The sequence below is a fragment of the Poecilia formosa genome, unplaced genomic scaffold (assembly GCF_000485575.1).
Source record: "Poecilia formosa unplaced genomic scaffold, Poecilia_formosa-5.1.2 Scaffold132, whole genome shotgun sequence".
NCBI lineage: Eukaryota > Metazoa > Chordata > Actinopteri > Cyprinodontiformes > Poeciliidae > Poecilia > Poecilia formosa.
In genome coordinates, this window is record NW_006800071.1 from 606 (window position 1) to 26,832 (window position 26,227).

At 38.7% G+C, this 26,227-nt stretch overlaps 2 protein-coding genes across 9 annotated transcripts in view; both read right to left on the minus strand.

Moving 5' to 3' along the window:
• Positions 1 to 1,899: 1,899 nt before the first annotated feature.
• LOC103144807 (general vesicular transport factor p115-like) lies at positions 1,900 to 20,773 on the minus strand. 5 transcript variants are annotated; one of them, XM_016676357.1, is made up of 26 exons: positions 20,545 to 20,773; positions 19,447 to 19,533; positions 19,295 to 19,359; positions 18,689 to 18,765; positions 18,430 to 18,441; positions 17,158 to 17,258; positions 16,967 to 17,069; positions 16,307 to 16,362; positions 16,102 to 16,222; positions 15,179 to 15,357; positions 14,936 to 15,076; positions 14,111 to 14,199; positions 13,871 to 14,025; positions 13,049 to 13,254; positions 10,438 to 10,452; positions 9,510 to 9,620; positions 8,362 to 8,480; positions 7,960 to 8,141; positions 7,751 to 7,872; positions 6,648 to 6,786; positions 6,321 to 6,481; positions 5,343 to 5,402; positions 4,074 to 4,172; positions 3,301 to 3,402; positions 3,008 to 3,202; positions 1,900 to 2,549 (listed from the first exon to the last, which is right to left on the minus strand). In XM_016676357.1, the coding sequence occupies exons 1-26, from the start codon at positions 20,608 to 20,610 to the stop codon at positions 2,487 to 2,489; spliced, it is 2,826 nt and encodes a 941-aa protein (XP_016531843.1). In that variant the 5' UTR covers positions 20,611 to 20,773; the 3' UTR covers positions 1,900 to 2,486. The 5 variants fall into 5 exon arrangements, with proteins under 5 accessions (XP_016531843.1, XP_007562006.1, XP_007562007.1 ...); XM_007561944.2 differs by lacking the exon at positions 10,438 to 10,452 and adding an exon at positions 12,926 to 12,946; XM_007561945.2 differs by lacking the exons at positions 10,438 to 10,452; positions 18,430 to 18,441 and adding an exon at positions 12,926 to 12,946.
• Positions 20,774 to 22,256: 1,483 nt separating this feature from the next.
• Positions 22,257 to 26,227, minus strand: part of g3bp2a (G3BP stress granule assembly factor 2a) — a 16,517-nt gene continuing 12,546 nt past the window's right edge. For all 4 annotated transcript variants that reach the window (XM_007561951.2, XM_007561952.2, XM_007561949.2 and 1 more), the window contains one exon: positions 22,257 to 25,756. In XM_007561951.2, coding sequence (XP_007562013.1) covers positions 25,478 to 25,756 — 279 coding nt within the window. In that variant the 3' untranslated portion in view covers positions 22,257 to 25,477. The remainder of the gene's footprint in view (positions 25,757 to 26,227) is intronic.

Here is a 26,227-nt window from a genome sequence, read left to right on the forward strand (position 1 = left end):
TTACTTCTTTGTCTTCTTTGACCTGCATCTCCTGAGGGCTAAGCCCCCCTTGTCCTTAAAACCTTGTGACGCCCCTGCCTGCCCCAGCAGTTAAGATCTATTTTTGGCCTAGATAAAGCCCTTAAATGAGGCTATACAGTTTATTCACACCAGTCCAGTTTAATCATTGTCTGTAAATTCCGGTTCATTTATGGAGGTGTGAATGTGCAAGTGGACTCTGCTCTTCCTACAAACCTTGGTCTCAGATTGGTTAAAGTGAACTCTGGTGCGGTTCGAATGCATAAGAGAACGACAAGCTGACCAGAGTGCTCCAAAAGCAGGAGGCGGCCTGAAACGCAGGGCATTCTGGGAAAATACAACCAAAACAAACGCACTAGCCGAGCACTAGAGAGAGAAATGACTTCTGCTCTTGTACCAAGGACAAAAGATAAATCCTACAATCGCTAAACTCGGACTCTACTCCGTTTTAATTTACATTTTGTGAAGGAGGAAGATGCGCTGTGTCTTCTTTTTATGTTGTTTCCTTGAGCAGTTCTTGGTGCAGCGCCACCACAGGCGGGGAGGGCACAGTGTGAAAGTGAACTGCAGCAGCTGAAAACATAAATATTGCAACTTCGATCCCCAATCAAACCGACCGCACCGGACAGTCAACAGAAAACAGTGATTGTTGCAAAGTTTACAACTTACACCTGCATGCGGCTGATCGATCCATTGTTTTGGATCTTAAATTAATCAGACTGTGATTAGATTCCGTATGAGTGGATATGGATGTTTATTTTATTCAGTGTGTTGTGAACTGGTTCTGTTTTAATGAATGGGATCTGGATCTTTCACGTGATGAAATGCTGACGTGTGCAGAACAGAGCGGAGACGTGTCGAGTCACATTATTTGCATGGATAATATTGTACCTTCCAGCTGGTTCACCTTTTAATCACAGACATCTGAATGGTCGGAGACGCTCACGTGACGATGACGTAATGTAGAACCAGGATGTTTGAATCTTAACTGTAGGTGGAACCAGTTTATCATTAGCGTTGTTTTGAACGTTCATATTAATGTGAACAACATATGAAGTCATGTAGGATGTTTGTCAGGATATTTGACGCCCCCTTCTGACCAAATAACGCAATTACAGAAGAATTCATCTAAAAAGAGAGAATGCTGATTACTCGCATTTTAATTAAAAATATTTTCAATTTAAAGGGCATTCTGTTGCAGAGTTTTTAATATTGACATAAAAACATTAATTTCTGATTTAGTAAAGTGTTAATTAGAGGAAAAAGTACTTTTAGGAGTATTTTTACTACTCTGTACTGTTTACTTTAACTTGAGTAATTTTATTATAAAGTATCTCTACTCTTACTTGAGTAAAATGTCTATTTTCTGCCCACTGAATGAAAAACAAACGTGTTGTAACCAAACTTTCAGCAGACTCAGACACACACCTGCAGTTTTTTATTAAAGTTTCATAAGTTTTTATTGAAAGAAACTGATTTGGAAAAAAATTGTCTAATTTTGTTCTTTTTTGTTACCTATATGAATTACTGTCATGTTGGTCCTTAACATGCCAAAATTTCCACTTAACTTTATATGTTGGTCTGTTTGATTATGTAATTTATAAATATCAAATAATTGATCATTTAGTCAGTTACTCAGTACTTGAGTAGACTTCACCAAATGCATTTTTACTTCTGACTGCCGTTAAAGTGGCTTTAATTGTGTTTCTTATTTAATGTAAATTATGTTTATTGACAAAGTTTTGAGGATGTTTGTAATGGAAGTGCAGCTAATAAAGGATATTTCTATTCTAATTTCCTGTAAAGCAATCTGACTGAAAGGTGCCTTGTAAATAAATTTACCTTCCCAGAAAAGTCAGCGAAAAACAAACACAAAATGTCTTGGGTTGTAGATTTAGTAAAATTTAATTTATCTACAAATATTTTTTCCATACGGCATACAGATAGATTATTAATTCTTTTCAATGTGGCTCTTAAATTGATAAGTTACACAGTATCATACAGAAGCTGGATGCCAGAACTGCACAAAAAGTTGAAAAAATACGTCTTATTTTCTGTGGTCTTTACATGTTTTTCAGTGTTTTGCAGCATATCGTAGAGCGGTTTAGCCGTCGAGGTGAAATGGAGGAAATCCAGGTGAAGTGTGCTACTTTCCAAACTCCTCCACAGCCGATTTCCCACTTCAAACGATGTTAAAATCAACCTAGACTCTGTGTTTGTGATTAGAAAACGTAGAACAGCAGAATAAAATAAAATGCCGACGGGGAAACACTGTGGGATGAACGCGCTGACGAGCTTAAACCTCAGAAGAACCTCAGCTTGAACACAGAAACGTCCAGAAACTCAACACACGGGGAAACGAAGACAACATGGCAGCCGGGAGGAGAAACCGGATCGGCGAGCGCGAAGCCGGTCCTCCGGTTCTCAGGCAGGAAGTCTCTTCTTCTTCTCTCTGTAGTGTTTCCTCTCTAATCCTCGTCTTCGTCATCTTCGTCAGAGGTCTGGTCCCGCAGGTCGTCTTCATCTTCCACCTGTAAGGGAAGGGCCACAGTCTAACTAGAGCAAACAGACAGAACAGAGCCGGGTCAGACGGCGACCTCTGACCCCTGGGAGGTCGTGACAGAGATTCATGTTTCTGGTTAAAGACGCTGATGGAGAAACTTCTCAGAAGATTAAAACAAGGAAGGATGTAAAGAAGGGAGGGAAGAAACAAAGAAAGGAAGGAATCAAAGGGAAGTGAGGAGGGAACTAACAAAACTAGGAAAGAAATAACAAAAAGGAAAGAAAGAAGAGAAAAACCCAGAAAATATGTAAAGAATGGAGGATGGAAGAACAGAAAGGAAGGAAAGGAGGAGAAAGGAATCAAGGAAGGGAAGGAAGGAAAGAAAACAGGAAAGGAGGGAGGAAGGAAGGAAGTAAAGGTTTGACCTTGTTTGACCTCCAGTAAAGTTTTTTGACCTTGTTTGACCTCCAGTGAATGTTTCCGTACCGTCTCTCCCAGGTCTTTGAGTCTCTGCTTGAGGCTGTGGATCTTCTGGTCCTGGTCCGCCAGCAGCATCAGCAGGTCGTCCTGCTCCTTCTTGGACTCCTGGACCTCCGTCTGCAGCTTGGCCTTCTCCGTCTGCAAGATGGCCGCCGTGCTGGTGGCCGCCGCCAGCTGCTGCTCCAGTCCTGATCGACTCTCCTGAATAAGCACCGAGGAGGAGAAAGAGAGAGACGGTAGGAGAGACGCGGCGGCGGCTGATTCACACGGAGAGAAAGACAAAGGTCCGATCATCACACCTTCAGCTGCTCCATCTCCGCCGTCTGAGCCGCCAGTCGGTTCTCCAGTTCTGCCTTGGCTGCATCTGAGGAGCCGTCACTAGGGGGCGCTGTGTCAGAGGGCTGGAAGAAGACACCAGAAATTAAACATCTGGGATTAACACTCCAACAGCAAAAGTATTTTTGTCAAGTTTTTAGTGCAAATAATCTTATTATATTTGAAATAAGATCAAACTGATTTAAAAGTAACTTTTTAGCAAGAAATAAGAGCTTAATTTGAGTCAGTAATACTTGAATGTCAATTAAAAAGTAATAGTTCTACTAGCAAACCTTTTACATATAACATTACGTACTACAAAATAATTTTTTTTATCACAATCCCCTCTTTTGATTTTAAGAAAATATGTAATATTTTCTTTTATTCCCACAGTTGTCATGTTTTCCAGTTCCTTTCATCTTTTTCTCAGACTTCATTTCTTTCTTGCTACGTAACTCAGAAAATGGATTTTCTGAATTTTCAGCAGCCAATAAGAAAATGAGAATCAGAAATAATTATTTTAACTTGTATAAAAAATACTGAACAACAAAAAACAAAAATTATGACAAAAAATGTAAGATGGCAAAAATGAAAAACATTGAACCCCATAAACTTCACTGTCAGCTTTCTGAGGCCCCATAGTCTTATTTCGAGCGTATTAAGATGTTTGCACTAGAACCCAGACAGAAATACTTGGTAAGATTTGGTGTTTTTGCGTCCTGAACGTCACATCGTTATAATTTTTGATGACCTTTACCCCTGCTTCCGCTCTCCTCAGCAGCTCCTGCCTCTCGGCCTTCAGGAGGCCGATTTCTGCCAAATGGGTCTGAACCTGGTTCTTTAATGCCTCCAGTTCCTGCAACACAGAAATAAAGACAAAACTCAGGTTCATTTTAAAACATCACTCAAAAGAAACATAAGTTCAAAATGGTGAAAGATTATATATTGTAATTTGTTTTTTATTATCAAATTAGACATACAATCAAAGGTAGATTTATATTTCCAAAAGGTCAATCAAATTTTCTGTAGATGGAATAATTTACTGAAAAATGTATTAGAGATACATCAGAAGAATGAATTTAAGAAAGTATTTAGAAAAAACAACTACTAGGCCTGGAACGATGATAAATTGTTCCAGTGATTATTGGGGAAAAACGATAATATTGTTATCGTGATTTTAAAGGAATATGTTGATAATGGCATAATTGCCTGTCACAGACTTATAAACTTAAATTTTGTAAAGAACATTTAAACACCGGAAATGGAAAATATTTTAAATATCCAAAATAAAATCATAAATAAAATGCAGTATGAAGTCAGTCTAAAAAAAATTTCACTTCAGAAAATATCAAATTCAATTCCAAAATACTTTATTGATCCTAAAAGGAAATTAAATGAACTCAGTAATTCAAAATTATTCACTTTCATTCGTCATGTTAATTTCTGATGTTATTGATTAATTGCTTAACAACGATACTGAATCATTCTTATTAATCTAATATTGTGTTTTTCCCGTATAATTGTTGCTTAACATATGGAAGTAAATGTCCTTTCGTGGGTTTTCAAGCAGCATCATTCGTTTGTTTTGAACTTTATTTTTATTTTGAACGTATGTGATCGATCTGTGTTAGATATTTTTAGTTGTTTTTGCTGAATGTTTCAACCAGAAGACAATCAAATGCAGGGACCTGTAACTAGTAGGGATGAAATAAATGAAGTTCATAAGAGCTTCTTTTACTTCCTGAGATTAAGGTTTTCCTTCTAGAACAGGGGAGCCCAAAGTCGGTCCTCGAGGGCCGGCATCCTGGATGTTTTAGTTCTCTCCTTAGTGGTTGTAACAACCTCCTCAGCAAGTCAGTGTTCCTCTTAGGCCTCTAATGAGCCATCATTTGATCCAGGTGCATTAAACCAGGGAGAGAACTAAAACATGCAGGATGCCGCCCCCCAAGGACCGACTTTGGACTCCCTTGTTCTAAAGTAAAGCTGAAGTTTGTGAAGAGGTGAAAGTTGAGGTCATGAATCCCACCTGGAGAAGCTCAGTGTTGTCTGATCCTGCTGGACACTCAGCTGCTTTTGCTGCCGACTTCTGTATTAAAAACACACACACAAAAAAAAAACATTTAAAAATCATGTTAACTCCATGATTTTTACATCATGGATTTAAAAATCATGACTTAAATCCTGATTTAAATCAGGATTTAAGTCATATGTGCAAATATTAGTCATATTTGCACACAAATATGACTAATATGATGCAAATGTAAATATTTTTCTTTTTAATACACATCCAGGTTGGGAAATTATGTAAATCCTATTTTAAACTAATTAATGTTGCCTAGTTGCTGCCACAGCTTTAAAAGGATCCATGATTAGTTTTAACATTAGAATTTGAGTAAAAAATTATTTTAAAAAAACAGTGCGGTAAAAAATACTTAAGGCCTTTTAGTTTTTATAAAGAAAAAATAGTCATTTTGTTTACGCTGAAATTCATTCTGTATAGATGACGTATGCTAGGCGCTACGGCGCTAGCTCTGTCCAGTCAGAGCAGTCATTTCTGATCGCCGAGTTTCGTTCAGACCGAAATGAAGGAAAAGCAGAAATGAAATAGAAATTGAGGTGGCCCAAACAGAAAAAGGGGAGACTCAGATGGAAAATCCAGCATGTGTGCAGCTGCTGCTTGGAAATGGCAATCCAAGAGTTTGAAGCTCTAGTTTCTAACTCAAACTGTTTACAACAGGGCATTACAAAGACTTAAAGAATGCTTCAATATCACTTAAACATCCACTCATTACCTTCCAATTTAGTTTGATTTTGCGTTAGCTCGCGCTAATGGCCTTAGCTAATGGCGTTAGCTCCTGCTAACATCGACAGCCACTGCTAAAGGTGTCAGATCCTCACAATGACATCAGCTACTGTTGATGGTGTAATGAAATAACACAAATAGAAGATGCAAAATGAAAAATTTAAGGTCTTTAGAACAGCTGAGCAGCGCCATGCTACTGACCAGGCTGTCGATTAGTGCATCTTTCTCGCTGAGCTGCGTCTGCAGGAGCGTCTGTTGCCTCCGGAGCTCCTCCAGCTCCTCCCTGAGCTGAGAAAGCTCCTCCGTCTGCAGCCCGTTCAACTGAGTGTCCCCCTGGCTAGACTGACTCTGGTTTTCCTTACCTGAACACAAAGACCAAAAACTGTCAGACAAATTATGTTCCTTCAGATGAAAAATATGATTTTATGTTCAGGAGCATGAATTAAGCTTATTAAATTTGATTCTGACTAAAATCAGGTAGAGACAGACCATGATCCTCCTCATTTAGACACCAACAGACGGACCCACCTAGCTTGAGTTTCAGGATGTTGTACTGGTCTTTGTGCTGCTGAATCTGAGACTGCTGCTGACTGACTGTAGCCTGCAGCTGTTCGGTCTGAGTCGTCATCGATGAAACTTTCTCCTTCAGCTCCTGAATCTGAGCGTCCTGATCATCAAATACAAAGAGACTCAACATGCTGGCAAAGAATAAACACCTGAGGCAAAAACAATAAATCTTACCAAGTAATTTTCATATAGTTTCTAGTGAAAATATCTTAGTACAAATAAATAAGACAAAATTAACTTATAAGTAACTTTTCAGCAAGATATAGATCCCTGGCAGCAAAAATAAAAAAAGGCGTCCGAAACACCAGCTCTGACAGATCATCAGTAGAGCAGGAGCTTAGATGAGCTAATCTACTGCTGTGGTAGATTAGCCAATAGCAGCAAGTAGCTAATCTAACACAGCATCACTTATTATTAACCGCAAAATAAACACCAAGCCTAAAAACATGAAACTGTAACGGACCAAATGTTCTGTTCTTTGTGTGGGAAATGTCTGGATCTTGATGTATATAGTGCCGTGGTTGTCAGTTGCTATGGCAACGAGTCTGTGTGTAGCGTAGCTGACACAGAGTGTGACAAAAAAAAGAATACCAGCGGTTTTGAGTTGTTCAACGGTTTTTCTGCGTTATTTTTCCCTTTGTGTGGCGCACTGCACAAAATTAATATTTACATCTCCAAGTTTCATTTTAAAAGGATTGTTCCCCTGCAGCAGCACAATGGCCAAAGAATCGTCTGTTTCTGGATGTAAACAACAACATGCAAAGGGCCTACAGGAGCTTGAGGTCAATAATTACTTGATATTGATGAAGCTCTAGTTCCCTGGATGATTATTTCACTTACAGCAAAACATTTTTCCCAAAAGTGAAAATGCCAATGGAATAAGTACTTTCAAGTACTTATTCCGCATTATTTTTTTCTCAATAGTACAGAATTATTGACTTAAACAAACCTCCTATTTCTAACTTAGTTTTGTCTTATTTAAAGTGTGCTGAGAAACTAGACCACAATTACTTGGTAAGATTTTGTATTTTTGCAGTGAATTGTTTATAGATTTCAGGAGTTACCTGTTCTCTGATCAACTCTTTGTACTGAGTTACAATGTTATCATGTTGCTCCAACGTCTTCTTCACCTCCTCTTCCTTCTCCTCCTCCTCACTGGACTTGTGGACAGCTTTGGTTATCAGACCTGTGTGCAGCAGAAAGAGAATCTGCATCTCTTCTGTCTGGTTGAATAAAAACCTTCCAGAAGGGCCGGTCTGCAGTGAGGACAGACCTTCCAGCTCTTTGACCAGCCTGGTGAACTCGTGGTCGAACAGCATCTGTTCCGGAGACGGGAAAATGGGCTGCGGCTTCAGCGCCGCCCGCGAATACAGCTCATGTTTGGTGATGAAACCGAGCTTCTCCACAAAGTTTTCCTTCCCGATGCGCTTCTCGATCAGCTGCTTTAGCTTCTCCCTGAACGAGAAAATGAAAACTCTGAGCAGGTTGTTTTAAAGGAACACTCCACTGCAACAAAACAAAAAATCTTACCAGGTTATTTTTGGGACGAATTTGCTAACCAGTAACTTTCTGGACTGTCGATAGCCGATAATAGACATGGAAAAAGTAACATTTGCATTCAGTCCTTCTGAGAAGACAGCTCATCGTGTTCGTTCTCTGACACAGGGACACTTACTTGGTGTAGTTTTCCAGTGAGTTGTCGTTATAGTAGATGCAGATCCCGAGCAGGAGAGCGCACAGACCCTGGACGAGCCGTTCGTCTTCTCCCAGATTCTCTGAGATTTGAGCCGTCAGCTGCAGCAGCCCCAACGTCAAGGACCAACCCTCAGGATGAGCACTGCCGCAGGTTAACGGGGACATTTCAAACAAATTAAACTTATTCTTGCATAACTTTGGATAATTTTGGAGGCATTTTCTGTTTGCTTTTATTTTTTAAGTAATTAGAGTAACAAATAAAGCTTTGACATCTTTTATGCAGCCAGGTCTCCGCTATCATAATTTATTTTTTTGTAGAAATTAATGCTGCAAATAATTATTTTATTAAGTATTCTAACCATTAATTAGATAAAAAAACTGGCATATTCTGCAGTTTTTTTATTTTATTACATATTTATACAATATTAGAAATGTATTAAAAGATCCAAATGAATTAAATTCCTATTTAAATACAAAAAACATTTTACTGCCTAAAATGCAACAGCATAGCATTCCTTTAAGCTTGATGATTTGTAGCAAAGGATTCAAACTTCTAACATCAGCAAGTGAAAAGTTCAGTCATTTCTGCTCGACTTAACATTAATACAGTTAAGGAAGTGTAGGAAGAATCTGGTGATTAATTTTGGATTAACAGATTAATAAGTGGATAGAAAAGGTGCTTAACAGGAGATTCTTTAAAGTTTTGGGTTTTTTTACAGAAATTGAACCAGGTGAAGCTAAAACTGCCACATGAAAAGTTCTGATGAGTTTTTTTTACATCTTAAATGTAAAATGTGTACATATTTTTGTCTAATTTTGGCTTAATTACTGCTCTGAATACGTTTTCTTTCAGCAAATGGCCTTTTTAGAGTCTGGGTTACTAAATTAGTTAACGGTTATTTCAATAACTGATTCATCACGATTAATCAGATTGTTTCATTCCTACTTGGAATAACAGATACATTTTTCCTAGTTCAGAAGCTCTGCATGTACAGTACCATTCATCCCTGTTACTTTACAATGCCTATAAAAAGTCCAAAACAACCTGTGCAGGACGAACCCAACATGCCACAGACTGAGCAGCAGATCCGAGTGAAAAGCAGCAAAGGCGTTTGAAATGAAGGATACGAAGGGAACATTTTCCTGGTTGTGCAGGAAGTGTGTGACAGCGATGGGACAGTTGCTGATCCACGTGCAGAGCAGCATGAGAAGGCCCACCCTGGTCTGTACTTTGCTGCCCTGCAGAAAGAGAGGAAGAGGAAGCAAACGTTTACAAACATCAGCGAGCTGCCGAAGAACAATCCCACCATTTTGTTCTAAAAACACTTCTTCGTAAGGAAATGTGATCAAATTGAAGGCTTTCAAGTAACAGGAGGATATATTTCTTAAAAAATGGACAGAGTAGCAAAATAAACCCCAAAAACAAGAAAAAAGTATAAAATAATAATTAAAAAAATAATAATCCAATTTATTATCCTGACATAAAGGAGGTAAAAAACAATGTGACTAAATGAGCAAAAAGTTTTAATGTTTGTTTTTTCAGTTTCCAGGATTGGGTTAATGTATCAAAGCAATGCTTCAAAAGGCATCCACTGTTAATATGGTTATAATTAGTTAAAACAGGTTAGCATGCAGGCCTGCAGGGCAAAACTCATTTAAAAAGAATCACAAATTCAAAATGTTATTGTTTTGCAAATTAAAGCTGAATGTTTAATTTGTAGCAAAACATGCAAAATAAAATCAACTAAATATGCTTTTCAGAAAGGAATCAATTCAATCCTATTAAAATCTGTTTTTTCCCCAAGTAGTAGTATATTTTAAGCAGAAAAGAAGCTGTAGTGAAAAAGGTGCCGTGATGTAAAAATAAAAAATGTTGTATAAGCTGCATCCTGATGCATTAAAAATGCTCAGCATGCCTTACGACGAGAAGAAACATGTTTCCTGCTGTGAAAACGATGGTAGACAAGCGTAATTAACGACAATCTGAGCAACGGAAGAGCAGAGGGGAAAATAAAACTTATCTGCTTTAAGTAATACAACAACTTTGAAAAGTCACCTTCTCAGCTTTAGTCTCCAAATGTGACGAAATGCAAAAAATGAGGAAACAGAAAAATGAAACAAGAATCAAAAAAGCAAACTATGACGTGTTCCAAGTTTAAAGGCCAAAAACAAAAACTCGAATCAGTTTATTTCATGTGGACGATCAGAATTAACTTTTATTTTAATCAAAATAGCAGCAAAATATAGATTTTTTTTTTTAATTTCCAGAATCTAAGTTATGCAAATCTGACCAAAATCTGATTTTTTCACGGCAGTTTGAACGACCCCATGCTGATCTTTTCACCACAAAAAATAAAAAATAAATAAACAGATTTGTGCCACTTCCATAGTGGTATTAATTCTGATATGTGTCCAGCCATTTTCAACGCATCTGCAGTCAGAACGGTCATATCACAGCTAGTCTGACTTTTTGAACCATTGTGTTTCTCAGAAAGAAATCAGTTGGTTTTAACCAAAAATGCACCAGAGAGACAAAGGAACACAGTTTATGTGAAAGTGAGACCTCTTGTTTATACACCAGCTTTGTTTGGTTACCTGCTGAACTATTTCAAGTAAAGTCAACACCATAAAAATTTACATACGTTACCCTGCCTTATTAATGTACACTACCTTCTGTAAGTGCTAGTTTTTAAATTGAAAAAAAAAAAACAATTTGGAAAAGTTATTTTTCTAACTGAATTTGTTATTTTTGAATGATATTAATTTTTCATTTTAACCATTAAAATATCAGAATCTTACATAACTTTGTATTTTGGTTCTTCTGATTGACATTTTAAATATTAAATCAGTTTTATTTCAGCTTCGTTTGCTAACATGCGACCTCATCATCCGACATGTCTACCGAGGCGACAGCGAAGGCGTAAGACAAATACGATGAGTTCCCAGGACGGTAATACTGCAGACTAAAAAGAACGTCATTTGTCAGGCAGATGTTTAAAACAGACTTTGCAGATTTAGTGTGTTGTGAAGGTTTAGCATTTATAAATTTGTATTTGTTTGTATCTTCTGGTCAGTGAAAGCACCAGTGTATAAAAGGTCTTAAGTTACATAACAGTCAAAATCAAGTTAATGAAGAGAAGTGCTTTTTCCCACAAAGGTTCTGTTGGACCCTACTGGAATTTAAAAAGTAACTTGTGAAAAAAAGACTTGCATAATTAAGAACAATAACAGCAAAAGCTCCTAACTTGAAGAGGACAAGACCCCAGATTAGCCACAGCACAAACTTCCTCAGAGCTGGTAGCACAGAGACAACTGACATGATGCCGACTCCGCCCCCATGAGAAAGTAAAGCAAACCCCTAACAAACAGTGTTGTAATAGCAGAGGTAGTGGAACTTAATGTGGTACCAAAGACATGCTTTGAGTAATTTTTGCCTTACCAGCCAACACTGAGTCAAAGATGAAGGCCCAGAAAATAAATAAAAAAAGAAGTCGTATATCAGGTCTATAAAGTTTTTATCGAGAAACAACAGAGAAATCAACGATAAAGCCTAAGAGGAAAAATGATGAGGGACATAACGCCTCACTGGATGAGAGTGTGAACGCATTTTACACGTAGAAAACGGGTGAGTAATAATTTAATGAAACCGGCTTGTGAAAATCTGCCATCAGGAAAATGCACAAAAAATAAACAGTAGCATAGAACGGTGCTCAAATGTAAATACTGCAGTTACTGCAGCACGTTTACATGCTGCCATAGAGCCAACATTGAAATCTACACACATAAAATCAAGCATGACTACCTTCGCTTAATAATCTTTGATTTGACTATCAATAAGTGTCGCTAAGACAAAAAAATTGGATGTTTACTGCCAGTTACCTTCATTCAGATGAACATGTGGCAGCTGCTGTTGATCACAGCTTCATTCAACCGGACATGAGGTCGGCTGAAGGAATTGATCCATTTCTTGCGTTACTCCAGACTCCGTTTGGGTTTTTGAAACCTAAGAAATGGCAATCCACCCTCTAATTGGCCATGATTTCCTATTATTTTCCTCAAATTGTCTCTGACCGCAGCGTGTTTGCTATGATAAGCATTAGCAATGTTGTTGAAGGTCAGCTCCTTCAGATAAGCGGTGCGTCTACTTCCAGGCAAATTGGGACCGCCAATTGGTCAGTTGATGAAAAACGCCCTGGAATGATTGATGGAGGATTGCGCTACGTCCACATGAGGGCGAAGTCGGCATCATGTCAATTCAGCCGTTAGGACGACAACAACCAGCAGCAGCAGTAGTTTCTGTTGCTCTCCTGTCTACCTCTCTTGTTTTCTGTGCGTTTCTGTGGTCAGTCAATGCAACCAAAACGTCTGTGTTACACTAACGAGGCTTTACATTAGGGGCAAAGCAGGGCGCTAAAAGGTTAAAGGGAAGCAAGTTTCACCAACATGTGGGAACCCAGAGACCCCTACTATTCAGACCAAGCCAAAAACGACCACCCAAAGACTCAAAAACACACACATACACACTGCAGAGGCACTTTACTCACCCGCCGGACGATCTTATCTCCCTGAAAAACCACAACTTCATTGAGCTTCGCATTTCAGAGTTACAGCTACGCTACCCAGAAGCACCCAGCCTGAAAGAGGCGAAGGCAGGAGGCGTTCTCTACCTGAGACAGGATGTTGGTGCACTGCTGCAGCAGTGAGACTGGTGGCTTGCCCAGGCTGGTGGCGAGCTGCACCCTGAGCAGCTGCTCCTTCTGGGTCAGGTTGTCCTGCAGCGTGTGAGCTAAAGCCACGGCCGCACACCAGTTAGACAGAGAGTCCGCCGAGAACAGGCCGCCGCACAGCAGCTGGCCGGCTGAGATGGAGTTAGCTGCAGGAAACAAAGAGGAAGAATGAGTAAGGGTGTGTTCACACCAGCCCTGTTTGGTCCACTTTAATCAAACTCCAGTCCGTTTGTCTTGGAAGTCTGGTTCAGATCAGGAGGTGTGAATCCCCAATCGACCAAAAACATCAACTCTGGTTAGCCTAAAAACCCTCGATCCCAGTTCGGCAGAAGTGAACTCTGGTGGTTTGAATGCATATGTGAACGCAAGTGGACCAGAGACTACTTCAAAAACAGGAAACGGACTACAGCGCAGGGAATTCTGGGTAGATACAACCAAAACAAACTCCAGCAAGAGAAGTGGCTCTTTGGTCTTTTACCAAAGAATTGATGATTTTAATGACGGCATTTGACAAAATGTAATGCATGTTACTGGTTTTTCTCAATTGTTGACAATGTGATGTTTATATGATGTAAAGCACTTTGAACTAGGGATGCACCAATTCATCGGCCAGCCGATTTCCTTCATTTTGGGAGATCGGTGATGGGCTGATACTTAAATGTGGAGCCGATCTTCTCCACCAATCATATCTACCTCAGCAAAAGTCTAACAATCAACCACTGTCCTAGGTCGAACCACGAAGGATGTGAACAGGAAACGTACCGTCGATGGTGGAGGGCAGCAGGGTTGCGACAATCTCCCCCTGACCTTTCTGGTTCTTGAAAAGGAAGCACTGGAAGCAGTAGAGGACGGCGCAGCGCAGCACGAACGGCTGCCTCTCGTTCACCATGGACATCAGCAGAACCACGATGGCCGGCCTGAAACACAAACATCCCAACACATCCCTGAAGGAAAACCAGTCAGAAGCGGGTGGAAGCTTCAAAACATGGCGGCTGCGTTTACCTCGGAGGGTTCGACGGGGCGTTGACAGAAGCAAAGTAGTCCTGGTTGACCTGTGACCCCCTGATGACCTCGGAAACTGTGTTTATTGTCTGGGAGGAAAAACAGCCGAATCAGAACTTGGAAACGTTTTGGAACGTCTTCACATTTCAGTCATGTTATTAATGGAAAATTCAAGGTATTTTATTGGGATTTGATGCAAAGGACCAACTTGGATCTGAAAAGTGTGGCAAGCATGTGCATTCACACCCTAGAATAAACAGAACTAGTTATAGCTGCAACGTTGCACATCTAAAGACACAAAATATCTCAAAGCACAGTTAAGGCTGTCGCAATTAATCAATTAATCGCATATTAAATTAAAATTCTGATTATTTCTTGAAGAGTAATTTTGTTTTTTAATTTTATTTATGGTTTTGGTTTTAAGGAGGTTTTTTCCCCCATTTAAGTTATCATTTTTGTTTTTCTGTATTTTGAATATTTAAAATATCTTCCAGCTCCAGTCGTAAGTGTTCTTTACAATATGAAAGTTTACTGGTCTTTGAGAGGGTATACTTACATTAACATGCCATTACCAACAAATTGCTAGAAAATGGTCTCAAAACATAATTTATCACCATCCATCTGTCCCTCAAGGATTTTGCAACTATTTTTGTGATTTTTCTACAATCAAAAACACTGATTTTGTTGTGCCACTTTAGAAATATTTTAAATCGGTTACTAAAGTAATTTTTCATGGCAGGCCTTGTCACAACATGGTAAATGTCACATAGTTTTGCCAGGTGGGGTTATGAATGTGTAATCTGAGAGTCCTGTTGGGATTATTACCTCTGTGAGGATGTCAGCAGGGACACCGGTCGCCATGAGGATGGTACACAGCTGCTGCAACAGGCCACACTGATACATGCACTTCTGACAGCTGGCTGTGGCTCCAGGTGAGTTCACAGGTGACACCATCACTCGCACCAGCTGGGATAATGTAAAAAAAAAAATTAAAAAAAAACAGTCATATGTGCTGCTAAAGCTAATCTGGTTGCTAATTTAGATTGAAAGCAACAGTTTGTGCGCTACCTGCAGCATGAGGTGGAGGTTTGTGACTTTCTGTGCTGACCAGCCGGAGTTATCGTCCCCGACTTCGAACCACGGCTTCATCCTCTGGATGTAGGAGCCCTCCTTGAAGAAGTTCTGGTTGGAGCTGTTGTTCTTCAGCAGGTTCAGAAGCAACAGCAAACAATCCTCAACCACGATGCCTGGACACAGAGACGACAACGGATCAGGAAATGAAGAGGAGCCAAGATGTCTGGCTTCAAGTCGTTTTATCAACAGTTTCTGGGCTTTCTGAGGAAAATTCAAAGTTCCTGTTTGACATTTGGCCCCTCATTTCCAGCTGTACAATTAGCATGAATCAACTTGGTGAGATTTTAAAGATTTAACTAAACAAATTGTGCCCAAAAATACAATTTAAATGGGTTCTGTGCTAAATTGTTTGGTGTGTTGACAACACTGGCAAATCCTTGATTTTTTTAAAGCTAAATGACCAGAGTTTTTTTTTTTTGTTTTACTCTGGTACTTTTTACAAAAAACATTTACTTTTTTACAAAAAACATCCACATCAGATGCTGGTTTGAATGTGTGCAAAAAGCAAGACCATTTTAAAATATAAAACTGATGCTCATTGTGCCTTTCAATACTTTATTTTTGTAAACTATCTTGGTGAAAAAAGCCAAATTCTTATGCTCAAGACTGATCTACAAAAGCAAACAAAAGGATAACATCCAAGGTATAAAATAAGCCTAGGTGCATGATTTTTATTATTATTATAATTCAAAGATCCCTCTCCTAAATGTTTGAGACGTTACTGGTGAAAGAACAAGTCACAATGAAACATTCATTTTTGCCTATATGTACTTATGCCTACCAATGATGTATTTCTACTGAAAATATGTCATTATATGGAACAACAACCAACTTTAACCGTTCAGTAGTCTTTTCACCTCCATCACTGCTGCCTTCTTCTGTGATGATATCCAGCAGACGTTCGAAGGCGTTCTCAAACGCCACGATCTTCTGAATGGCTGCGTTGCCTTTGGTCAGCTGCTGAAGCAGCAATAAGCCCTAACGGAGAGCAAACAGCATTTAGCAGCTGTCACAGATCCGTTCAGACATCTACTTTCTGAAGAACTTCACAAATACACTCACATCATTACGAATTACTTCCCTCGAGTCCGCCAAAAGGTCCATTAACCTGGAAACACCTATGGAAGGAAATAAATGTATTTCTCAATCAAATATGAATAAATAAACAGCTTTCAAGTAAAGCTGGAACAATTAAAAGGATTAATCGTGATGAATGGATTATTGAAATAATCGTCAACTAATTTAGCAATCTATGACAGGAGTAAACAAACCCAAAATCAGCAATTTGGTGAAAAACAGATCTGGAGCAGTAATTAATCCAAATCTCATTTAAGGTAAAAACATCTGTGTCCGCAAACATGTTTTAGCAAAACATCCTCAAGTGGAATAGTTTTAGCTTCACGCACTTCCTATTTACTAAAGGAATGGTATTCCATTTTCGGTATTAAAATGTTTGTTTTCTTATTTAAAAAGAAATTGAATTATTAATTTGCATCTTTTAATGCACTTCTATTACTGTATAAAACAGGATTAAGTGGTTAAATAAAAAAATCTGTAGTATGTGCCATTTTTGAACCCGATTAATCGCCAGACCAATCCATCAAACGGCAAAAATAATTGATTAATCGCCATAATCAAGGTGAAATAAGGAGGAATTTGTTAACATAAGAGTGACTCCTAAAGGCCTGGGAGTGAAAACATGAAGCGTTGGAGGAAACTCACCCATCGGGCTGACGAGAATGATCCCCTGCACCTGGACACCCTGGTTCTTTAGGAGAGCAGTAAGCAGCTTTACGCCGGGCCAGCGCACATGGAAGTCAAACTCCTTTAAAACAAAAAACAATAAAACCAGTGCACTGAAGTGCAGACAGCTCTGCAGCTCAGACATGGCTGGCGTGTTGCTACTGCAGTACCTCTAGCATGGTGAGGAGCAGGGTTATATGCTCTGGGTCCTGGATGAATGTCTCTGTGAATTGGGTCCCAAGGTCGTCGGCCTGCTTCTGAGCGTTTTCATCTGGCAAAAGGAAATTCCCCGTCTCAGATAAGATTTTATTTAAATACTCCAAGAGGAAGCACACTTTCTGGAAGCTCCCATCTTTAAGGAATATGGTGGTAGTTTATAAAAAGCAGCTCGGTTTCATGATGGAAATGGATCGTAAAAAAAGGTTTCTTCCACAGTTATGAACAACGATATCAGTTCTGATCTGTGCTGATCAGTCATAAACTGTGTGGCTGAGCCAAGACGATACGGGACGAGATTCACACTCCACTGGACTACCAACTTTACATGGTTCAGTATTCATGGACTTTTTCAAAGGACTGTAATTAAGTTATTCATGGATTTTTTTCAGACAAGTAGAGCGTCCCTGAAAAAATGTAGTTTGGGAGGTTAAAATATTTAAGTGCAATGCTACTTCACATGCTACTGGCTGGTGTTTAGAAAGCAGCCAATCAAGGAGTGCCATTCATTTTCCTTGGTACTGATTCGCTGAACTATAGGAAGACTAGATATTACCTTCTACACAGCGTGGCTAAGAAGGTTTCCCTTCTGCATATTGGGATATATTTGGTTGATATATTTGGAATGTGGACAGATAAATATTTAGTTTCTGTTCCTGTAAATCCACAGATTTTAATAACTTAAAAAACAAAACATATTTAGAACTGAGATGATCTGAAAAAGTAAATACTTGACAAAGCAGTGAATAAATAAAAGATTAACTACAGAAAAATATAAGCATTTACTGCAAAAAACAAAGAAAGACTGAGAACTTTGAGGAAAGATTCAGCAGAGAGCACTGTGGGGTTAGCAAAGCGTTGGTGTTGCAACTCAAACACCTTCCTGGATTTTAGGGAACCTGGTTACATGTTTAGTAATTTATCAACAGCAAAGGTGCATTTATTTCAGTAATGAACAAACATAACATGGTTTCCTGTGACAGAGAGGGAAGGATGAGAAGGAGGAAATGCTTTTAATTTATGCCACAGCTGACAGATTCTCATGAAGGCATGCCATAAAAACACATCTGAGTAATTCAAATGTTTTTTAGGATGCTCAAAGTGTAAAAAATCCCAACAAAAATAATAATGAACTTCCTTCCACATCCAAAACAAAAGGATCATGGATAACTGGCAGGAGTTGGTGGTTAAAAGTGTTTGCATCATGCACAGTAAAATATTTTTACCTTCTGATTCATCTGTAGGGTTAACACATGAAAGAGAAGAGAGAGACAAGAGTCTTTACATGACGCAGTCACGGTCCATATATGGAGGAGAGGATGCAGACTGAATGTGGTCCAACTCAACACTTTTACACATGCAAACATAAAACTGAATCTGCAGCTGCCAAACACTGAGGAGGAACAATATTCTGACTAGGTTTTGCTTAATAGTGAAACTTTGCAGCAATTTCTGCCTCGTGTGATGAGATGAAACCAGTAGTACCTTGTTCTTCCTCCTCATCGTTACTGATTACATTGTAGAGTGTGTCCAAAGCATATCCCAGGATTTCTGAGTCAGATCTGTTGAATTTAAAAGAGCAACATTGTTTACTAAACGCATTTCATTTCTAAATTGTGAAACCAAGCAAATATAAACAATTGCTGCAACACACTGCACTAAAACTCTAGAAGCAGGCTCTCTGTAGGTCAACATTTAACCTACAAAGAGCCTGTAGGTAAAATCATTGTTTGGTCAGTAGAAGATTTTTTTTTTTTACTAAATAAAGTTGAAAATGGGAAAAGAAGAGCAAAAAGGAAGCCTATCTGGGGCAGCTACTATCCAGTGGTTTGCTACAATCAGCATGTGAATGACTGAATGTAGCGAGAAGCACTTTGGAGGCCTGAGGACTTGATAAAACGCTATACAAGTGCAGGCCATTTGACAATCATTCTCCACATTAAAATTAATTCAAATGAATACAAATTGAGACTGCTTGGTTTTATGTGAACAACCTTAAAAGTGGCAGCTTCGATCAAACACTTATTTCCTCCCTCCTGCAAAATCTGTTATTTTTGCAATGCACAGTAATATTGCAGAACCTTTGCATACCTGTCGGTTTGCAGAATGTTTATCAAGTGATCCATTGCCTGTGTGCCAACTTCCATACGATATTTCTGCAAAAAGGTCAACATTTCAGTTTCTGGAAACAGTACTCCACCGTACCTTTCAGAAAGATAACCAGATCTTTTTTTTATTTTTACCTTTGAGAGAGACTTAAGCGCTCGGACGGCATCTCTGCGATCTTCTAGTAGTGTTGAAGAGGCGACCCGGTCACACAGTTTCTGAATCTGATCACAGGGAGAAAAAAACAACTAATGATTTGTGAAATAAATTAATTTCTTCTACAACAGTATCGGTGTTATATTTAAATAACTTTTGGTGGCAGTTGATAAAGTATGGGTGTATTTTCTTACTGTAAGCCTTAAGATGAGAGAAGTTGGGTGTTGATGTTTTAAACAAAAACATCAATAGTTTATGTTGAAAAACCTGCTTAGTTTAAGTTAACCTATTTATGTTTAACTACTTCAAGAAATACACTCTTATTTCATTATATTTACTATTTTTAAGTATTGTTTATAGATTTAGATTGCTAGCTCCAACCTCTGTTTTTACAACCATTTATTATTTGACTAAGTTCTGTTTAGAATTTATGCCCTTTCTCATATGAGAAGCGCTCTGTAAATAAAATCTGATAATTACATGATAATTATGGTAGTCAGCAAACAATTATTGGTTTTGAAATCAAAAGCACATGTAGCGCAAAAAGCTTCAGTACTTTGAACAGACTATGGCAGCAACACACATCAATACTTTGCTGTAGACCTGCAGGGAAGTATCTGCTGATTGTGTTTTTAGGTTTACAAAGCGGAATTACCAGTTGATCCATCTCTAGATCTGATCAAAGTTCTTAGTAACGTTTTTCTGCTGGTGATACAGTTTGTGATTCAAACGAATTTTGGATGAAGAATTAGAAATTAAACACTGGTGATATAAAACTTCTTTTGGCCATTTTCTTCGACACAACTTTTAACTGTTTGAGGTCAGTTAGCAGGTAAATTTCACGCATCAACAGCTAACTGACAGATTTGCTACTTTTGCTATGTAGCATGGCTAGCTTTCTGATTCAGAAAGGTCTGCCTCTCATAAGTAATTTGAATGATATAAAGAAAAAAATAGAGATTAACATTAAAAGACAAGTGTATGTTAGTGTGCATACATTATTGAGCAATGTGTTTTTACTTTAGGTGAAATGTATGAGCCACAGACCGAACAAGCAGCTAATTGATTAGCATTCCTACCGTCTCTGCTCCTGACGGTTGCGGCCCGGCAGTCTGCCCTCCCATCACTCCCCTGAAGAAATTCATCCTGAATATTAAATATCCAATGCTTCTGAGTGTTTAAAGGAAGAACCTTGTGCCTCAGTTACAAGAAAGTGTTTATAAAAACGAGAAATGAAGGGCTTTGGTCGAATTTCCTTCACTGACCGAGCCCCGGAACACAAATGAGGCCAGTGCGCATGCGCGCAGACGTGGCGATACGTGGCCGATCAGCAGCTGAAGGAGCTGATTATTTAAAGGGCCAGTACACTCATCGATTTTTAAAATGCTATTCCAACCTGGATTGGTGTATAAAATATATTGCAGTCTTTAGACTTTTTAGACTTTTTCTTTTGACTTTTATGCTCTGAAATAAATATTTTTAAACCAACTCCCATTCATTTATAATATGATCAAAGACTAAAGCCTCTTCAGAAAACTTTAATGGTGGTAATGAACTAATTTTCTTACCAGTCCTAACGAATATTGTGAAGTGAACCAGTAACAAGATTTGTAATGATCCAAATTAAAATTATTTCTCCGTTAGCATCTAATGACGCTGGTTGAGGAGCCTTTGTTTCCCTAATAACTCCTCAGGTCAGACTAAATATTTTCTAAGTTAGTAGAAAGAAATTGCAAGAAAGTAGAGTTACAAATTTCAAACTGCATCTTAACTCTCTTGCAAATAAAACTGACTATGAATCTTGAATCATCTTACAACACTAAACAAGGTGATAATGTCTGAACTTTTGTTTAGATGCAAGTCCAGTGAAGCATTTAAAAGTGGACGCCTGCAGTAAACAAATATTATTCTACCACTGATAGTGAAATTTGGGTTGTAAGTTCAGAAGATACCAGAAGACATAAATGCCATAGCTTTTCATTCTGTCATTTCTATTTTAGGCACTGATATTTATCACGGTGGTTTAACCCTAACCCTTAATATGCAAGATAACTGTCCTAACAACATTCACAAAAATGCGTTCAGGTAGGCCAGAGATTAATAGTACTTTAATCAAAAGCTTTGAATATTATTTGTCAGTCAAGTAGTTTTATTTGTATTTGGCCAATTTACATTTATGTGAAAATATGCTTAATATTGAATTTCAAGAAGTTTTCATCAAATACAGATGTGCATATTCATTCATATTTTAAAAGTTTAACAGTTTTATCGATATATCTGCCTCAATTGGTCCTTTAAAGGTAATACAGATCTTCTATAAGTCTAAAAGGTTCTTTATAAAATCAAGAAAACCCTGAGCATCCTCTTCATGAGACTGTCTAAAACAGTGTCTTCAGTCAGAGGCTTCTTAAGACTCCCTGGAATACAGACTGCTGGAGGAGATCCTTCCAACAACTTTCAAAACCTTTCAACAACTTAAAAAAAAATCTTGGATAAAATGAGTTACATTTAATTTCACTTTGGGACATATAAAGAATGTTTTTATCTGATTTGTATACTTCATAGCAATCCTGGTTCTAAGATGTGACACAGGATGACTGATGGGACAATAAGGCATCCAGAACATTACAACCACAAAATTCACTTAATTTTATTTGAAAAATACAAATTATAAACATCAACCTGGTTGTACTCTTTATGTTCTCGGGATGCTTTATGTCAGAAGTGCTGATTAAAACTTGTCAAGACTCTGCAAAAGACTTCAGAATACAAATGCACGCCACACTTTCCAGATTTTTAACGTTTTAATTGCTATAAAAGAAAGCTAGGTATCATTTTTCTTCACAATTATAAACTGTTTATCACATGAAAGCCCAACAAAATGCTTTGAAGTTTGTGGTTGTAATGTTAAAAAAGGCAAAGTAAGCATAAAATTTAGGAATGCTGTGTATCTTTCATACAGGAGAATCAAATACAGAGCAGAGCTTTATTACGTCACAGGAAGGAGAAAAAAAAAGAAACATTTAACATTGTACGGCCTGCAGACATCACTCACTCATTTAATGTTTAAATTTTCAGCACCACCTCTAAATTAGCTGTAAACATGACAATGTGAGCAGAACTGTTATCAGTAGTTTATTGTATTTAAATCCAACACATTCAGGATTGCAAAAGCGGGAAAATAAAATAAAATCTAAACTAAAAACAACTAAAAACGAAAGAAATCTCCATCTGGAACATTTTGCACTAGAATAAAAGTTAAAGGGTAAACACAGTAAAACTATGATGGCAGCCAGCTGTTCACCACAACTGCTAATGCCAGCAAGGCATTTCTATTTTCACTCAAAGGGCTGGAATGGTTCGATTTAATGAGGGGGGAATAAATTCACAGATTCACTTTTACCTTGGACAGGATTTGGACACAAAAGAACAATCTGGGAAACCTACAGACTGGAAATTTAACAACGTTTCCATTAGTAATATGTATTGTTCTGAAAGCATGATGGCTCTTCTTCACCCTCTCTCCTCATGGACCACTGCTGTAATGCCAACAGCCATGACTGTATGCTGCTATGATGACAACTGTAAAGTCCAATTAGCTTACAGCCTGTTGTGACAACAGTGACAAGTCCAGCTGTAAAACTGACGGATGTAAAGTCAAATTTCAGTGTTTCAGCTGTAAAGTCCAATTACCTCACAGCCATGGTTTTAAGCTACTATAATGACGGAAGTACAAGCCAATTAGCTTAAAGCAATGACTGTGAGTGTGACTGTGTTACAGCCATGGCTGTAAGCTACAGTAAGTTGAATAAGTACAGTCCAGCTGTAAAATTTACAGCTGTAAAGTCTGATCAGCTTACAGAAACAGCTGTGAGCAACTATGACAGATGTAAAATCCAATTAGCTTACAGCCACATCTGTAAGCTGTTATGAGACTTGAAACAAGTCCAGCTGTAATCGAATGACAGATGTAAAGTCCAATTAGTTTACAGCCATCTCAAGTATTGAGAGTTACGCCACAAGTGAGAGCAATCAATTCCACATTTTGCCTTTTCCATTGCTGGAGAAATTTTCTTGAAAGTCCTGTTGTTTAGATTGTCCCAAGAACCTTAAAATTAGTGCAACACCAGCCAGACGAGGAAGACCAAAGTATATTTGTCAAAGAATAAGGAAAAAAAGAAAAATGCTACATCATTTAACTTTTTCATTTCAGTGCAACACAAAATAATCACAAAAATAAAAAAAAGAAACTAAACGCTCATGTCTTCCTTTCCCCGACAGAAACCGAAGTCTTCCCTCCCTACCGGATGATTCAAAAGCAAAAAACTGATCCCTTCAGATGAGCGCAGCGCTGACTAGTATGGCCGTAAGCAGGAAAAACAAAACAAAAAGACGACTACAAATGAGCACAGTGAATGATCAGCATATGAAAATACAAATGCATTGACAATAGAAAAATGTCCACAATTATTTACTCGACTGAAGGCTGCAGGTACAAAACTGTTGGGAAACTTGAGTCCAAGGATTATCCAAAGTGCTGCCATGAGGTGCAAAAATAAAAAGGTTTAACAGTAAACCAAGCCCATGTCGAGCCGCGATCTGGTAAACCGGGGTTAAACATTTCATCGTGTACTGTACCTTTTGTTTTTGGGAGGAGGGTAAAAAGTTCCTTAGATGCATTTATTAACCATTTAACAAAACTGCAGGCACCGGTTGTCTCTACAAAACCCAAAAGAAGACAAATTACAGCAAATAAAAATGTACAAAGCTCACAGCAGATCATCTTAGGTAGTCGAACAGTACAGAAAGAGTGAAATCTGCCCCTGAAGAACGTAAATCCTATGAATACTGTTATTTCTGTCTGCTCCCAGCAGAGAAGTTCAAAAAGAAGCAGCTCTTTTCACCCCGAACCGCTTTGCTCTTCAGTAAGACTTGAAAAGGTGAACTAGAAGGCACCATCATGCTTTTTTCTTTTTTTTTTCTCATTAAAATCGAGTTGAGAGAAAATAAAAATTATACACAGAAAAGCAAAGCATACAGTAAACCGTGATTTTTGCTGTACATTTATTCGGTTACTCCGCACTCATGACAGGAAGGGAGGAAAGGTTTCACTCATCCCCGATTCGCAGTCAAGAAAAACAAAAAGCTGGAATCAAAATATAAACAGCAAGCCGCCATCATCCATCTGTTGCTCCTCTGTCCCCCCGCCCCACTCACTCATTTGGTGAAAGGTCAAGTCCAGGTTGAACTTAATTTACAAATGACAAAAATAAAATAAAAAATAAAAATAATGTTGTAGATTTGCTTGTCCATCCAGCAGTGACTGCAGAGTAGTTTTGGGTCAAACATTTGAGAAGTACATCGGTCACAGCAGCCAGGCTGTTTCGCTTCTCTCCAGCCGCGGTCCAACGAGGACGACAACGTAAAGAGACAGAAGTACCTTTAGTGCATTATGCAAATCTGTAGCAGTGGTCTCTTTTTGCCTGAAAACAGGAAAAGATGAAAGGCTTTTCCTCTGAAACTGCAACCAATTCTGCATCTCACTCTTCCTCGACAATACCGGGCAGAAAACTACAATAGAAAATGTGCAATTGAGGAATTTCATGAATCAACGCCTCAAGTTTAAGTCAAGGTTTATAATCTCTGAAAGTGATGGGCTGCACTGCTGTAGATTAAAAGTCTCATCAGTCCCTCCTAAATGTGGCAGATTAGTCCTGCTTGGGTTGCCTTTATTCACAAATTGACAAATTCAAGTTTGAACTCTTGAAATACCCCCAAAAAAGGATGCTCAGCTCACAACTAATCAGCGAACATTTTTTGTTTTTTTTCTGTTTGCTTGTTTTGTCTATTTCACAAAGTGGTTGACAGACTGTGTCACATTCCAAAGCAAGAAGAGGAAAAAAAAGCCAAAAAGAAAAAGAATACACCACCAAATATATACTTTATACATTTATGAGTACGGCTGAGGATGAGGAACACGATACTACTTCCACACTTCAGGTGGCGCTCTTCTCAGCGGCGTTGCGGGGTGAAGCGGTTCTCCCCCTGCCCGCCGGAGCCTCTTCCGGGACCCATGCTGGGTTTGGGGGCCATGCCGCCTCGGGGCGGCGGGCCCCTCCCGTCGCGTTCGCGCATCATTCCAGGTCCCACGATGCCTCGCGGACCTCCAGGGCCCCGGTCGCTGCGCCGCATGTCCCGACGGTCGTCTCCGCCTCGGGTCTCCCGCTCACGCACGGCCCTCGTCTTCTTCTCCTCCACGTTCAGACGCACCTCACCTCGGAACATGATGGGCTGCAGAAAGAGGGGGCAGTCACTACACTGGAACTGGGTTTGCACACAAGTTGGTCTCAAACTCAGTTTAAGCTGCATCACTAAATTTTATTTCAGGAGATAAAAATGTTCAAGGCCCAAATGTGGATTTGATACAAAGCAGACTGGACCCAACCGGGTCTCTTGTTCACACAGCAGGCAAACGGGACCCAGATCCGACTTTTTCATGGCAGTCTGAACAAACCAATTCCAATCTTTTCACAACTTTCCCACCAAAAGGATGCCGATTTGTGTCTAAGCCAGTCGCAATAAATCAACTTATTGGATGATAAATTACAACAAATTCAATAATTTTCATTTGGATGATTAATCTTTTTTTTTTTAAATAAATAAAATAAAATAAAAAAAACTGGACGACAAAAGTCTTTAATCTGATGCTTTGGTGCAACGTTACTTTTTTTTAAAACAGTGTTTGGAGAGAACAATGCAACT